The sequence below is a fragment of the Macaca nemestrina genome, chromosome 7 (genome assembly GCF_043159975.1).
Source record: "Macaca nemestrina isolate mMacNem1 chromosome 7, mMacNem.hap1, whole genome shotgun sequence".
Taxonomy (NCBI): Eukaryota; Metazoa; Chordata; class Mammalia; order Primates; family Cercopithecidae; genus Macaca; species Macaca nemestrina.
In genome coordinates, this window is record NC_092131.1 from 7,399,223 (window position 1) to 7,413,795 (window position 14,573).

Below are 14,573 nucleotides of genomic sequence, written 5' to 3' on the forward strand. Positions count from 1 at the left end.
TTGTCAGGAGCACCTCACCCCAGGACCGAGCACACAGTGAGTTCTCAGATGCTCCCCATAAACACAAAAAAAGCAGCTCATGGGACAGTTGCATTTTTTTTCTCTTCTGTAAGCCCATAAAAGTTTAATTTGGTTAGTTGTGAGAACCAAAGAAAGATTCTTTCCTTCCAAAATTATGGGTTATTTTCTTTCCTTATTTCAAAAGCAGTATGTGAGCATTTCATGGGAAAAAAATGAAAACTAAGCCCAAAAACCAGAACACCCACAATTGTATCTGTCCAGAGATAAGCAATGGTGACCCTTGGCTTGGGGAATATAAGGAGAAGTCACTTGGCTGGGCGCGGTGGCTCAAGCCTGTAATCCCAGCACTTTGGGAGGCCGAGACGGGTGGATCACGAGGTCAGGAGATCGAGACCATCCTGGCTAACACGGTGAAACCCCGTCTCTACTAAAAAATACAAAAAAAAACTAGCCGGGCGAGATGGCGGGCGCCTGTAGTCCCAGCTACTCGGGAGGCTGAGGCAGGAGAATGGCGTAAACCCCGGAGGCGGAGCTTGCAGTGAGCTGAGATCCGGCCACTGCACTCCAGCCCGGGCGACACAGCGAGACTCCGTCTCAAAAAAAAAAAAAAAAAAAGTCACTTTCAGAATACCGTTCTCTAGATTCTCCTACCCAGACCTCTGGAAAAGGTAGTTATTCATCTTGTATTTGGGGACACTTTACCCAGAAACAAAGGACATTCATCCTGGAGTGTTGGTTTCCCACCCTGCTGAACATTGGAACCCCTCATGGAGCTTTTTAAAAATACACATTCCCGGCTGGGTGCAGTGGCTCACACCTGTAATCCCAGCACTTTGGGAGGCCGAGGTGGGTGAATCACGAAGTCAGGAGTTCGAGACCAGCCTGGCCAACATGGTGAAACCCTGTCTCTACTAAAAATACAAAAAATTAGCTGGGCGTAGTGTCGGGTGCCTGTAATCCCAGCTACTCGTGAGGCTGAGGCAGGAGAATCACTTGAACCTAGGAGGCGGAAGTTACAGTGAGCAGAGATCGCGCCAATGCACTCCAGCCTGGATGACGGAGTGAGACTCTGTCTCAAAAATAAATAAATAAATAAATAAACAAACAAACACAGTCCCAGAGAGCGCCTCAGATCCATTCAATCAGTTTCTGGAGGTGGGGCACAGGCAGCTGTGATTGGAAGCAGCCTGGTGGGGAGGGGGATGACTCTAGAGTGACTTGCAGATGAGGATACCTAGTCCCAAGCTGGCTGAGGGGCCCAGATAGATCTCCAACTGGGGACGTGACCTCTGAACTCCCAGAGGAAAATTCTTACTTTCCCTACTAAGCCAGGACTGTCTGGTCCCATGCAGTTTGCCTGGTCTTGGTCTGAGAGTCCTCGGGGCTGGGTGATTCTGAGCAAAGATCATATGGTGTTGGCCTAGTGTCCCCAGGGAAGTGTACCAAGGTCACAGTGTGTCGGCACTGATGTTTGGAGGGATTCCAAGAGTCCCAGTAACTACACAACTGGATCCATCTTTTCAACACACACATTATTCCAAACCTACACTTTTTTTTTTTTTCCCCAGACGGAGTCTCGCTCTGTCACCCAAGCTGGAGTGCAGTAGCGCAATCTTGGCTAACTGCAAGCTCTGCCTCCCGGGTTTACGCCATTCTCCTGCCTCAGCCTCCCGAGTAGCTGGGACTACAAGAGCCCGCCACCATGCCCGGCTAATTCTGTGTATTTTTAGTAGAGTCAGGGTTTCACCGTGTTAGTCAGGATGGTCTCGATCTGCCGACCTCGTGATCCGCCTGCCTTGGCCTCCCAAAGTGCTGGGATTACAGGCATGAGCCACTGTGCCCAGCTGCAAACCTATACATGTTATCTTTTAAAACACTCACAGGAGAAACCATTTCAGTAGAAGTTTCCTGTCCTTTTTGTATCATAAGCACTAAAGGTAACAAACTCTAGTTATTCATGTTGTTTTGTCTCTGTCTATATTTTTCATTTCCAAAAGTACACTAGTGCCATGATATTTTTCTCAGAAAATCACACTATTCTTCTTCTCCTTTTTCCTTTAGAGACATGAATCAGGTTCTCGATGCCTATGAAAATAAGAAGCCGTTTTATCTGTACACGGGCCGGGGCCCCTCTTCTGAAGCCATGCATGTGGGTCACCTCATTCCGTTTATTTTCACAAAGTAAGTATTGGATCTTATGGCTTTTCTTACTCTCTTAGTGAATTGAGAATGTTGCTTATAAACCATGTTTAGAACTGACAAGATCATGCTAGTTCATTTGCTGAGCAACCAAGATACCAAGAGTTGGCACTTTTTTGGCTTCCATTCACTTTGTTCCTGGGCTCACTTTAGAGGACCATGGAATGATGGGGAGAGTGAAGCTTTGGAGTCAGCCAGGCCTGCTCCTCTTCTCATCCTGCTCCCTGTCCGCATGGCCATGGGCCGGCTACTTCTCTGAGCCTGAGTTTCCACATCTGCAAGATGAGAGTGAAGATACCTACCTCATAAAACTGTTGTAAGGCTTCAAAACAAAGTGTGTGGAGCAGCTAACACAGAGCATACAGGGCCATCTTGGTCAATAAGTGGTAGTAGACCTTATCATTATCCGTAGTCAAATTCATATCATGATTCAAATTGTGATTTTGTAGGCAAGGAAGTTTTAACATACATTGTAAGTAGGAACTGTGTTTTCAGATGGCATTCCTCCACAGGGGAGATGAGACATTAGCTTTCTTCCCCTGTGTTTCTTTAGGTGGCTCCAGGATGTGTTTAACGTGCCCTTGGTCATCCAGATGACGGATGACGAGAAGTATCTGTGGAAGGACCTGACCCTGGACCAGGCCTATGGCTATGCTGTGGAGAATGCCAAGGACATCATTGCCTGTGGCTTTGACATCAACAAGACTTTCATATTCTCTGACCTGGACTACATGGGGTAAGGAGAAAATGTCTGGCTGCCTTTTCAATATGTAGAGGTGGATGTCAAGTTTTCATGACCACAGCTAAATTCAAAACACCTGAAATGGTCTTAAGACCTGGTAAATGTTTTTCTTCCTTTATTAAATGCTATGAGTGGCCAGGCATGGTGGCTCATGCCTGTAATCCCAGCACTTTGGGAGGCCAAGGTGGGCGGATCACGAGGTCAGGAGTTCGAGACTAGCCTGACCAACATGGTGAAACCCCATCTCTATTAAAAATACAAAAATTAGTCAAGTGTGGTGGCACGCACCTGTCACCCCAGCTACTCAGGAGGCTGAAGCAGGAGAATCGCTTGAACCCGGGAGGTGGAGGTTACAGTGAGCCGAGATCGCACCATTGCACACCAGCCTGGGTGACAGAGCGAGACCCCGTCTCGAAAAGGAAAAAAAAAGAAAAAAAAAGCTATGAGCTGGTTTATTGGTTTTATTTGCCAATAATTTTGAAAGTGAAAAACTGTGTATATAAATAGAAAGGATTAAGTGATATCAGTATCTTAAAGACTCAATTATTCCCTCCATAATTACATTTACAGAAATTTAAAATATGGGCTCAGCCACAGCATGATGGCATCTCAGATTTTCATCCTCAGTTGTGCCAGGAAGTCCTGCCTTGCCATTTCTCACCAAGGATAGTCAGTCTTCCAGAGTTATGTCTTCCTCCTTTTCAACGCACCTTTTCCTCACAGAGAAAAGACTCAGTGGTTACACAGTTCCCTCAGTCTAGTTCTTTTAATCAGCCATTTAATAAACCAAAATATTTCATTCTGAAAATCCTTCAAGTTTCATCCCAAATGAATACCAAGAAATGTGTTAGAAAGATAAGACTTTGGTCAACCATTACAAGAAGGATGCTATCTAGTTCAACAAATATTTCTTGAGCACCTAAGTTGTGGTACTCCCCTAAGGCAAGATACTCTCCTAAGTCATGGTATTCCCCTAAGGCGTGGTACTCCCCTAAGCTGTGGTACTCCCCTAGGGCATGGTACTCCCCTAAGGCAAGGTACTCCACTCCCCTAAGATGTGTTACTCCTCCCCTAAGGTGATTCCCCAGGAGGAGTGGGTTCATTGCTGTGCTCCTGCAGCCCAGGTTGGGCTCTGAGCAGGCCCTCCCCTGTTAGCTCACCATCAGAGAGCAGGCCGAGGCAGGATAAGAGGGATACTAGAGGGGCAGGTGAGCAGTGAGCACAGGCGGACTTGCTTAGAGCCACATCCCCAGGACGTTCCCTTTTATAATACCTTAAAATTGAGTAGTGGCAGCCAGGCGCGGTGGCTCACGCCTGTAATCCCAGCACTTTGGGAGGCTGAGGTGGGTGGATCACAAGGTCAGGAGATCGAGACCATCCTGACTAACACGGTGAAACCCTGTCTCTACTAAAAATGCAAAAATTAGCCAGTTGTGGTGGCACGCTCCTGTAGTCACAGCTACTTGGGAGGCTGAGGCAGAAGAATCGCTTGAACCTGGGAGACAGAGGTTGCAGTGTGCCGAGATCATGCCACTGCATTCCAGCCTGGGCGACAGTGAGACTCCATCTCAAAAAAAACAACAACAACAACAAGAAAACAAAACTGGGTAGTGGTTTTATATCTATTGAGAGCAATGTATGCCCTGATAGGAAATCTTGCCCCTCTATCAGCCAGTAAAACTGTTAGCTTTCTAATTTTACCTGTTAGAATTTTTTGTTTGTTTGTTTGTTTGTTTGAGATGGAGTCTCACTCTGTCACCCAGGCTGGAGTGCAGTGGCATGATCTCAGCTCACTGCCAGCTCCGCCTCTCAGGTTCACACCACTCTCCTGCCTCAGCCTCCCAAGTAGCTGGGACTACAGGTGCCCGCCACCACGCCCGGCTAGTTTTTTGTATTTTTAGCAGAGACGGGGTTTCACTGTGTTAGCCAAGATGGTCTTGATCTCCTGACCTTGTGATCCACCCACCTTGGCCTCCCAAAGTGCTGGGATTTCAGGCGTGAACCACCGTGCCCGGCACCTATTGGATCTTTTAAAATTACTTCTCTTTGTTCAACCATGTGAGCATGGAGGCCCTGTGGCATCCTTGAAGGAAGGGAAATAGAGATCCAGATCCTGGCACCTGGGTTTAGTGGCTGCGTGTCATAGCAGCCATGTCCATGAAATAGGATCAAACAAGAACATAGATGTTGTCATTAGTATAATTTTCTTTTTTTTTTTCTTTTTTGTTTTTTGTGTTTTGTTTTTGAGACAGAGGCTCACTCACGGGTTTTGCCATGCTGGCCAGGCTGGTCTCGAATTCCTGACCTCAAGTGATCCCCCAGCCTCGGCCTCCCAAAGTGCTGGGATTACAGGTGTGAGCCACTGTGCCCAGCCGTAGTAGTATAATTTTCATGTCACTTTATTTCCTTATTCTCACCCCATTCCATACAATGATTCAACTGATTGAACCTCGGCAGAGACAACCATGAGTTCTGCTTCTCCCTTTCCAATCAGGCAATGCTGCTGGCATTGCCCAGTAGCTGCTATCCTCTTCCCATACCACCGCTGCCCCCACCAGCCACTGATCTCCCTAAAACTCGGAGCTAATCTCATCTTCCACTTGCGGGTCTTTCCCGGTTCTCCTCCTTAGATGACAGTGAGAATTCTTACCTTTCGCTTAGCACACGAGCCCTTTCGTGATTGGCCCTGTGTACCTCTCCAGCGTCACTGCTACCTCCAGCTCAGTGGAACAGCTTGCAGTTCCACATCCCTCTCCTTTGTACATGCTCTGTGCTGCCCAGAATTCCCACCCACTCTCCTGACCCTGCCACCCCAGCTTAGCTAATTCTTTTTTTTTTTTTTTTTGAGACGGAGTCTCGCTCTGTCACCCAGGCTGGAGTGCAGTGGCCGGATCTCAGCTCACTGCAAGCTCCGCCTCCCGGGTTCACGCCATTCTCCTGCCTCAGCCTCCCGAGTAGCTGGGACTACAGGCGCCTGCCACCTCGCCCGGCTAAGTTTTTTTTGTATTTTTTAGTAGAGACGGGGTTTCACTGTGTTACCCAGGATGGTCTCGATCTCCTGACCTCGTGATCCGCCCGTCTCGGCCTCCCAAAGTGCTGGGATTACAGGCTTGAGCCACCGCGCCCGGCCTTTAGCTAATTCTTACACTTCCTTTTTTTTTTTTTTTTTTTTCTTTTTTTTTTGAGATGGAGTCTCACTCCGTCACCCAGGCTGGAGTGCAGTGGCGGGATCTCGGCTCACTGCAAGCTCCGCCTCCTGGGTTCACGCCATTCTCCTGCCTCAGCCTCCCGAGTAGCTGGGACTACAGGCGCGCGCCACCACACCCAGCCAATTTTTTGTATTTTTTTTTAGTAGAGACGGGGTTTCACCATGTTAGCCAGGATGGTCTCGATTTCCTGACCTCGTGATCTGTCCGCCTCAGCCTCCCAAAGTGCTAGGATTACAGGTGTGAGCCACCGTGTCCAGCCAATTCTTTTTTTTTTTTTTTTTTTTTTTTGAGACGGAGTCTGGCTCTGTCGGCCGGGCTGGAGTGCAGTGGCCGCATCTCAGCTCACTGCAAGCTCCGCCTCCCAGGTTTACCCCATTCTCCTGCCTCAGCCTCCCGTGTAGCTGGGACTACAGGCGCCCGCCACCTCGCCCAGCTAGTTTTTTGTATTTTTTAGTAGAGACGGGGTTTCACCGTGTTAACCAGGATGGTCTCGATCTCCTGACCTCGTGATCCGCCCGTCTCGGCCTCCCAAAGTGCTGGGATTACAGGCTTGCGCCACCGCGCCCGGCCTCAGCCAATTCTTAACACTTTCTTCCAAAGGCATGATCAAGCATCACCTTTTCCTAGGAGCTTTCCCTCCCCACAGCCAAATTTAGATGCGCCTCTCTGGTCCTCCATCACACTGGGCCTTACCTCTGCCACATCTGGTACAGCATGGCCCTCTCCCCGCTAGCTGAGTAAGACACACAGTTCCTGAATTTGCTGTCTGTGGCCCATCCCCTCCTGGGCCCCACAGACACAGCAGAAGCAAAGCTGAGCCCCTTCCTCGATGGATATAAATGCTGGTGGCAAGACAGGAGCAATTGCCCGTAATAGTCCATGAAGCTGATTCAGCCAGTAGATGCGCGATGGGGTAGGTGAACTTTGGAACAGTCCACGTGAAAAGACCACCACCTGAGCAACCCCACTGTCAGCGCTCTCTGAATATGGAGTGAGGCCACTGTTCCCCGTGCTGTCTCTTTGGCAACTGCGTTTGCAGCTCCTGATCAGCCTCCACCTTCACTAAGTAAGAACTTCCCTTTTTTTTGTTTGTTTTGTTTTGTTTTGTTTTGTTTTCCTTTTTTGAGATGGAGTCTTGCTCTGTCGCCCAAACTGGAGTGCAGTGGCGCGATCTCGGCTTACTGCAATCTCTGCCTTCTGGGTTCAAGCAATTCTTGTGCCTCAGCCTCTTGAGTAGCTGGGATTACAGGCGCCCGCCACCACACCCAGCTAATTTTTGTATTTTTAGTAGAAACAGAGTTTCACCATTTTGGCCAGGCTGGTCTCGAACTCCTAACCTCAAGTGATCCGCCTGCCTTGACCACCCAAAGTGCTGGGATTACAGGCATGAGCCACTGCACCTGGCCAGGAACTTCCTTTTTCTTTACAAACATGGAGTAAAGATGAAACCCAGACAATACGTCAACCAAAAGGGTCTATGATATCTTTTCTTGAAAGGCATTTTATGTTGAACCTAAAGTGAGGAGAGACATTTTAAAGGGTAAATCCTCTATTCAAACATTTTACTTTAAGAGTTTCTTGTAAACACTTGAGCATTTTACTTTTCTTTCTTGAATTTAACTCAAAATCTGTATCTTTGGCTTAATAAAGCTCCTTCCTGGCGTTTGGGAGCTGGAAATTCAACAAAGCCAGCCATCGCCCTCTTCGAGTCGGGGGGAGGTGGGAAGGCCTCCATGAGGGAGGAAGCCAGTGCAGTTCCCCCTGCACATTGCATGTGGCCCCAGAAAGGCCTTCCCGCCCAGGGCCCTGAGGGATGCACAGGCACTGAGCTGGGAGTCTGAAAACTTGTGTTCCAGACGCAGCTCTGCCCCTGCCTGGTCTTGTTCCCTTGGGCAAGTCCTTAAATCTCTGAGCTTCCATTTTCCTGTGAGGAAGGGAGCTGGGTGCTAGTGGAGGACGGCATAGCAGAGGTTGCAAGTGCTCTGCTTGACGGCCGTCCACTGTGTGGCCTGGGCATGGGAGGAGCTCCTCTCTGCCTGCTTTCTCCACTCTGCTCATTTGTTCTACAAATATTTATTGGACATCTACTGTATGCCAGACTCATGCTGTGGGTACAGCAGGGAGCAAAACCATTATCTCAGCAGCTGTGTAGAGCCTCTTTTCTAATGGGGAGAATCAGCTAACAGGTGATCAATGAGGTGATAATGAGTTCTACGGTGATAATAGGGACAAAGAGCAGGGTTAGAGAAGACCATGGTCAGGAGATGATAGTGCCTGCACTGCATACAAAGTGCTTCAAGCCACGCCTAGCACCTGGGGAGTGCTCAGTAAATGTTGTAATCTAAAATCTCTTCACACTTTAAACCCTCTCTGAGACTGAAAGGCAGGTGCCCTCCCTGGAGTAACTGGTCATTCATCCACATGTGGTGTACAGTTATGTGTGTTCACTGAAGCCAGTGAGAAGCCTCCATGTGCCGGCACTGGCATGGCTGCTGTTGCGTGGTGGGTCCATCCCAGCTGTGCCATGGGACAGCCGTCCCTTGAGGGGAGGATCACGCATGCTCACGGTGCAGTGCCCGCATTCACCCTGCAGCCAGCACAGTGGCAGCAGCTTGCAGCAAGTAATGACCAGTCTTCTAAGAAAGGGCAGCATTCTCTAACTCAGAAATAACAGTCACACACCGTGGAGCTACAGTCCTGCCACAGTTTGGGAGTACTGGAGACTTTCCCTCCTTGTAGGGGTTAGGGTGTCCCAGGTGCCTCAATCCCAATGGCACATGGAGTCTTTGCTGCAGCCCATCTCCCCAGGTGACAGACAGCTGCTGTCCTTAATGGCTGTGAGGCCTGCTGTGGTGCCTAGGCAGGACCCTCCCTGCCCGCGGTGTTCCTGGCTTGCTTGGCAGGAAGACAAAGGCCGCATCTTCCCAGGCGGTGTCGTTGTTGGCTGTGCTCTTGCTCTCTGTTGTTTCCATTATGCTGAGTGGGTGACACAGATGCTGGGTTCTCCTGGCATGCCCCTTCATGGTACTGCACCTGCCCTTTCCAGTGCCCCACAGGGCCTGAAACTCAGCCAGCTGCTAGGCGAAAGACACAGTCCATCCCTCCCATGCTGCCTCTGCTGAACCTGGACAGACCTTGGCGCTGACCTTGACCGTTACAGGCCTCCCAGCATTATGCTTCACCCAGCCCAAATGGCCAGTGTCCCTGCACTCCTGACACCCCACCCCACCTGCACAAAGACGTTCAGTAGTTCTCCTCCCTATCCCAAAGGTCTAAACTCTTCTACAGGATAAGAGGTGGTGGGAAAAGCATAGACTTTGGGGCCAGGTGAATCTGTATGGGGATCCCAGCGCCTGTACTCACTGGCCTGTGACTATAACTGTAAGGTGGAGGCAATGCTACTACTTTGAAGGGGATTTTGGCAGTGCTGACACGTGTGCAGCACCTAACACAGTTCCTGCCACATGGTGCAAATACTTAAAAGACACCAGCCTTCCCCCTTTTCCCTCGTAGTGTCTGACACATGGTAGGGCCTAAAGGAAAAGCTACTGAATATAGTAATGCAAAGATGCAATATAAGAAGCCACTTGGCCCGGTGCAGTGGCTCACGCCTGTAATCCTAGCACTTTGGGAGGCCAAGGCAGGCGGATCACCTGAGGTCAGGAGTTTGAGACCAGCCTGGACAACATGTTAAAACCCCATCTCTACTAAAAATACAAAAATTAGCCAGGCGTGGTGGCAAGCAGCTGTAATCCCAGCTACTCAGGAGGATGAGGCAGGAGAATCACTTGAACCCAAGAGGTGGAGGTTGCAGTGAGCCAAGATCGTGCCACTGCAGTCCAGCCTGGACTACAGAGTGAGACTCCATCTCAAAACAAAAAAAATGAAGCCACTCTGGGTCCTGCCAGACCCGTACACCCCGCTGTGTTTGCTTCGTCTTCAGCCTAGTTCCCTCTGGTATCAGAATGGCTGCCACAGATCCAGGCCTGGTACCCACACGCCTCACCATCCAGAAGAGAGAGTTGGGTTGCTTGAATCAGCCACTGTGGCCTAGCCCTGTTGCTGGGGATAGGGTCAGTTCTGCCCGAACAGCAGTGGGGTGCAGTGGCCAGAGGCTAGGAGGACCAGCTGCACTGCGACAGGCCTTCCTCCTTCTCGGGCCATGGATTTCTATCCATATGCTCATCTGACAACAAGCAGATAGTCTCCTGCAACACAGTATGTCTCAACTAAGAAGCTCCCGGGGGCTCCCAGACTTGAGCTCCACAGCCCACTGAACTGCTGACCCTGGCAGAATTTAAATTTTTCATGCTAGCTGCGAGTCTCTGAATCTGCTTGTGTTCTTGCCTTGTTTGTGTGTCTGCTTCACGTTGGTTTCACACTGGTTTCTGCCTTTCCCAGTCAACTCCACAGGTAAACGTGTGTCTGCTTTGCCTGATGCAGGTATCTTTGCCTACAGATGACTTCCTGGCACCTTCCTGGTGCTTATGTGTTGACCACAATGTGGCCCCAAGTCTGGGCCATGCCACTACTCCTTGGCATCCAATTTTAACAACTGTGACTTTGCCTTCAGTGAAGGCCGCCCTCCAGTTTGGGATTTCATTCCCATTGTCTTTGCAGGATGAGCTCAGGTTTCTACAAAAATGTGGTGAAGATTCAAAAGCATGTTACCTTCAACCAAGTGAAAGGCATTTTCGGCTTCACTGACAGCGACAGCATCGGTAAGGGGCCCACTGCTGCCTGCGCCTTTCAAAACGGAGCAGAGTTCTGGAGGAGACACATGTCTGGTTTAAATATCTCTGAGATGTTGTTAGCTTTTGCAACTGTCTCTTTAAGTAGGACACCCAGGCCTCGGCGGGTCGTCATCGTCCTGGAATCTGACTAGCTAGTGTAATGCATTGAGCAGCTTCTCTGGGTTGGGTGAAGCTGCACTTCAGGATGTAAGTCTGTCCCTCTCCTGTCACCCATCTTAAGGTTTAGAAGAAAGAAAAATCTAAGGATGATTTTGGAGTTCCAACAGCTCTGGTGGGACCCCAGTCCAGTGTAGAACTTGGGTGGAACCAGGGGTGATGGAGAAGGACAGCTGGATCTGCTGCCCATGAGGGAGCCTTTGAGTCTTTGTCTCCCTGGGCCTCAATGTCCCCACATGTAAGATGAGGGGCTTGACTCGAGGTCTTCTGGAGCCTTCCCATCCCTGCCCTGCTCTCCTTCCATGGCTCCAGCCCTGCAGATGTGCAAATGGTTTGCCTCCCACGTGCATGCCTTCTTGGCCCTCTCCGTAAATTTCCATGTGTCTTTCAGATGCATTGGCCTTGTAGACTTTTAGACTTTTGGTCCTTGAGAGTTGTGGCTGGGCCTTCTGATCCCCTCCTCTACTTGACGTTTGCCACATGGCTTCAGTCCTAGCAGGCCTCTGAGGCCTTCAGTCAGCTGCCAGCCAAGACAGCTCCTTAGGATGTGCTGCTGGGGCTGTCCATGGGGAGCATTCACCCTGCTTGGAGCCAGAGCCACAGTGGTGTGTGCTCCACAGCATCAGGGTCACGCTGGGCCAGCCGCGTGCCCAGAGTCCAGAAACATCTGAGCTCACCCAAGGGCCTGGGTACCGCCACTCAGTGGGGGCTGGCGTGGCATCACCTGTCGGGCCCCGGAGAGGTCAAAAGTTCTTCTGCAGGCCTAAGCAAATACTGATGACAGTAATAACAGCCACAACATCCAAAACACTAAAACTTTTAAATAGCAGATACATTCATCGTAACTTATGATAATTAAAGGTGGAACAACCTGAATGCCCAGTGGTTAGAGAGTGGTTAAATAGTATGTTACATTGACAGGATAGAATATACTTAGTAACAACATGGATAGTCATTACAACGAAAAAGGCAAGGAAGGCCGGGTGCAGTGGCTCACTCCTGTAATCCCAGCACTTTGGAAGGCCAAGGCAGGCATTTCACGAGGTCAGGAGATTGAGACCATGCTGGCCAACATGGTGAAACCCCGTCTCTACTGAAAATACAAAAATTAACTGGGTGTGGTACGCACCTGTAGTCCCAGCTACTCGGGAGGCTGAGGCAGGAGAATCGCTTGAACCCAGGAGGCGGAGGTAACAGTGAGCCAAGATCGAGCCACTGCACTCCAACCTGGCAACAAAGCGAGACTCCTGAAAAAAAAAAAAGAAAAGAAAAAGAAAAAGCCAAAGAAAGACCAAATATAATGTAGTCACAATGAAAATGCATAGAGTAAAATATATAAACAAAATGGATGAAATGAGACACATTGCAGCTATACAGTTTATTCTTTTTTCTACTTTTCCGTATTTTTTAGGTTTTCTTTAATGATTATTTTATAACGGGGAGAAAACCTGTTTTTGTTCATTCCTTTATTAACTAAGCAGAACAGGAACTCATCTCACGTGTGAAAATATTTCTTTCTCACTTTCAGGGAAGATCAGTTTTCCTGCCATCCAGGCTGCTCCCTCCTTCAGCAACTCATTCCCACAGATCTTCCAAGACAGGACAGATATCCAGTGCCTTATCCCATGTGCCATTGACCAGGTCAGCAGGCAGAACCAAGGCTCTCTGAGTCTGGGGCATTGACAGCAGGTTCCTCTTACTCTTCAGCGGGGGAGAAGTGTTGAAAGATATGACGGGCAGCCGGGCAGGGTAGCTCACGCCTGTAATACCAGCACTTTGGGAAGCCAAGGCAGGCAGATCACTTGAGGCCAGGAGTTCAAGACCAGCCTGGCCAACATGGCAAAACCTCATCTCTACCAAAAATTTATAATTTAGCCAGGTGTGGTGGCAGGCACATGTAATCCCAGCTGCTCACCTCACTGGAACCCCAGAGACAGAGGTTGCAGTGAGAGCGCATCACTGCACTCCAGCCTGGGCGACAGAGCAAGACTCTGTCTCAAGAAAAAGGAAAGAAAGTTGGGGGGTGGGGGGCAAGAGAAGGGAGAGCGTTAGGACAAATACCTGATGCACGCGGGGCTTAAAACCTAGATGATGGGTTGATGGGTGCAGCAAACCACCATGGCACATGTATACCTATGTAACAAACCTGTGTGTTCTGTACATGTATCCCAGAACTGAAAGCAAAATAAAAAAAGGAAAAGATATGAAGGGGAGGAGGGAGTGAATTTCTTTAGTTGGAAGCATGAGGGCCTTCTGTGAAGATGTTCACAGGGACAGCTCACAGCTGAAAGCTGGCATGTTTTCCAACCGCCCTCATCAGGGTCCTTACTCTCCCCCACAGGATCCTTACTTTAGAATGACGAGGGACGTCGCCCCCAGGATCGGCTATCCTAAACCAGCCCTGCTGCACTCCACCTTCTTCCCTGCCCTGCAGGGCGCCCAGACCAAAATGAGTGCCAGCGACCCCAACTCCTCCATCTTCCTCACTGACACAGCAAAGCAGATCAAAACCAAGGTGAGCAGTGGTCCGGGCAGAGGGCAATCAGTGGGAGTAGAAACATGCCCTGGGGGCACACGCGCACACACACCACTGCACAGTGCTTTGGGCCTCAGCCACCGTAGCAATGCTGAACTCCAGGATTGCCAACTATGCTCCCTGCAGAACTCAAGGCACCCTGTCCTTCCCACATGAATCAGGTGAATTTGTTTTGTGTCCTTTCATTTAGGTAAAATTTTGAATTTTTTTTTTTTTCCCTTTTCTGCTTTTCTTACCAGCACTGTTCTGGAAGCAAAGTCATGGCAGTTTCCTTAAAGTTATAATTACTGTGGATGTTATTAAACAATGGAAAAGATTTGTGTATATTTCTGATCATCAGCTGTGTTCCAGGGGCTGGACCCAGTGCCTTATTTATGTTTTCTCATGTTTCATTCTCACTGGGAGGTGGTGGTGCTATTCCCTTTAAAGATGAGTTGATGAGGCTTAGAGAAGCCCAGCCACTTGACCAAGTGTCCATCACCAGGAATCAGCAGCACTGCTCTCCTGACCATGAGCAGCCAAGCAGGGGTTAGGAGCTGGTTTTATCCCAGGGAGTGTTCTCACTGAGAGACACAGAACTGAGAAAAGTCCCTCCACGGGACAGTCCTGCTGGCCCCAGGAGGGATGCACGCAGCAGGCATTCAGCAAACATTTGACAAATCACTAGAGAAACTAAAAGGAGAAGTTAGTTTGAGCTTCCTTATTTTGCATGGCCCCAGTTCTGTTGCCTGGTTCCTCAACTGCCAGTGTATATTTAATTGCCTCACTGTTACACATAGCAGTTGACATTTTCTTTGGAATCAAGTGTGTGTTTGCAGGCTTGAAGATTGCAGTGGAAATGCTGGGAACTGTATTTGAGGCGTGTCGCATGCCCTCTGAGTCACTGCCCCTGACCCTCTGGAAAGTCCCAGGCAGGTTCTCGTTGACAATCGAGAAGTCTTTCATATCAAAACTTC

At 49.3% G+C, this 14,573-nt stretch overlaps 1 protein-coding gene across 2 annotated transcripts in view; it reads left to right on the plus strand.

Moving 5' to 3' along the window:
• WARS1 (tryptophanyl-tRNA synthetase 1) overlaps positions 1-14,573 on the plus strand; it is a 44,596-nt gene that overhangs the window by 22,664 nt on the left and 7,359 nt on the right. For both annotated transcript variants that reach the window (XM_011716997.3, XM_011716998.3), the window contains exons 5-9: positions 2,083-2,202; positions 2,774-2,956; positions 10,792-10,892; positions 12,610-12,722; positions 13,423-13,596. In XM_011716997.3, the coding sequence (XP_011715299.1) occupies positions 2,083-2,202; positions 2,774-2,956; positions 10,792-10,892; positions 12,610-12,722; positions 13,423-13,596 (691 nt within the window). The remainder of the gene's footprint in view (positions 1-2,082; positions 2,203-2,773; positions 2,957-10,791; positions 10,893-12,609; positions 12,723-13,422; positions 13,597-14,573) is intronic.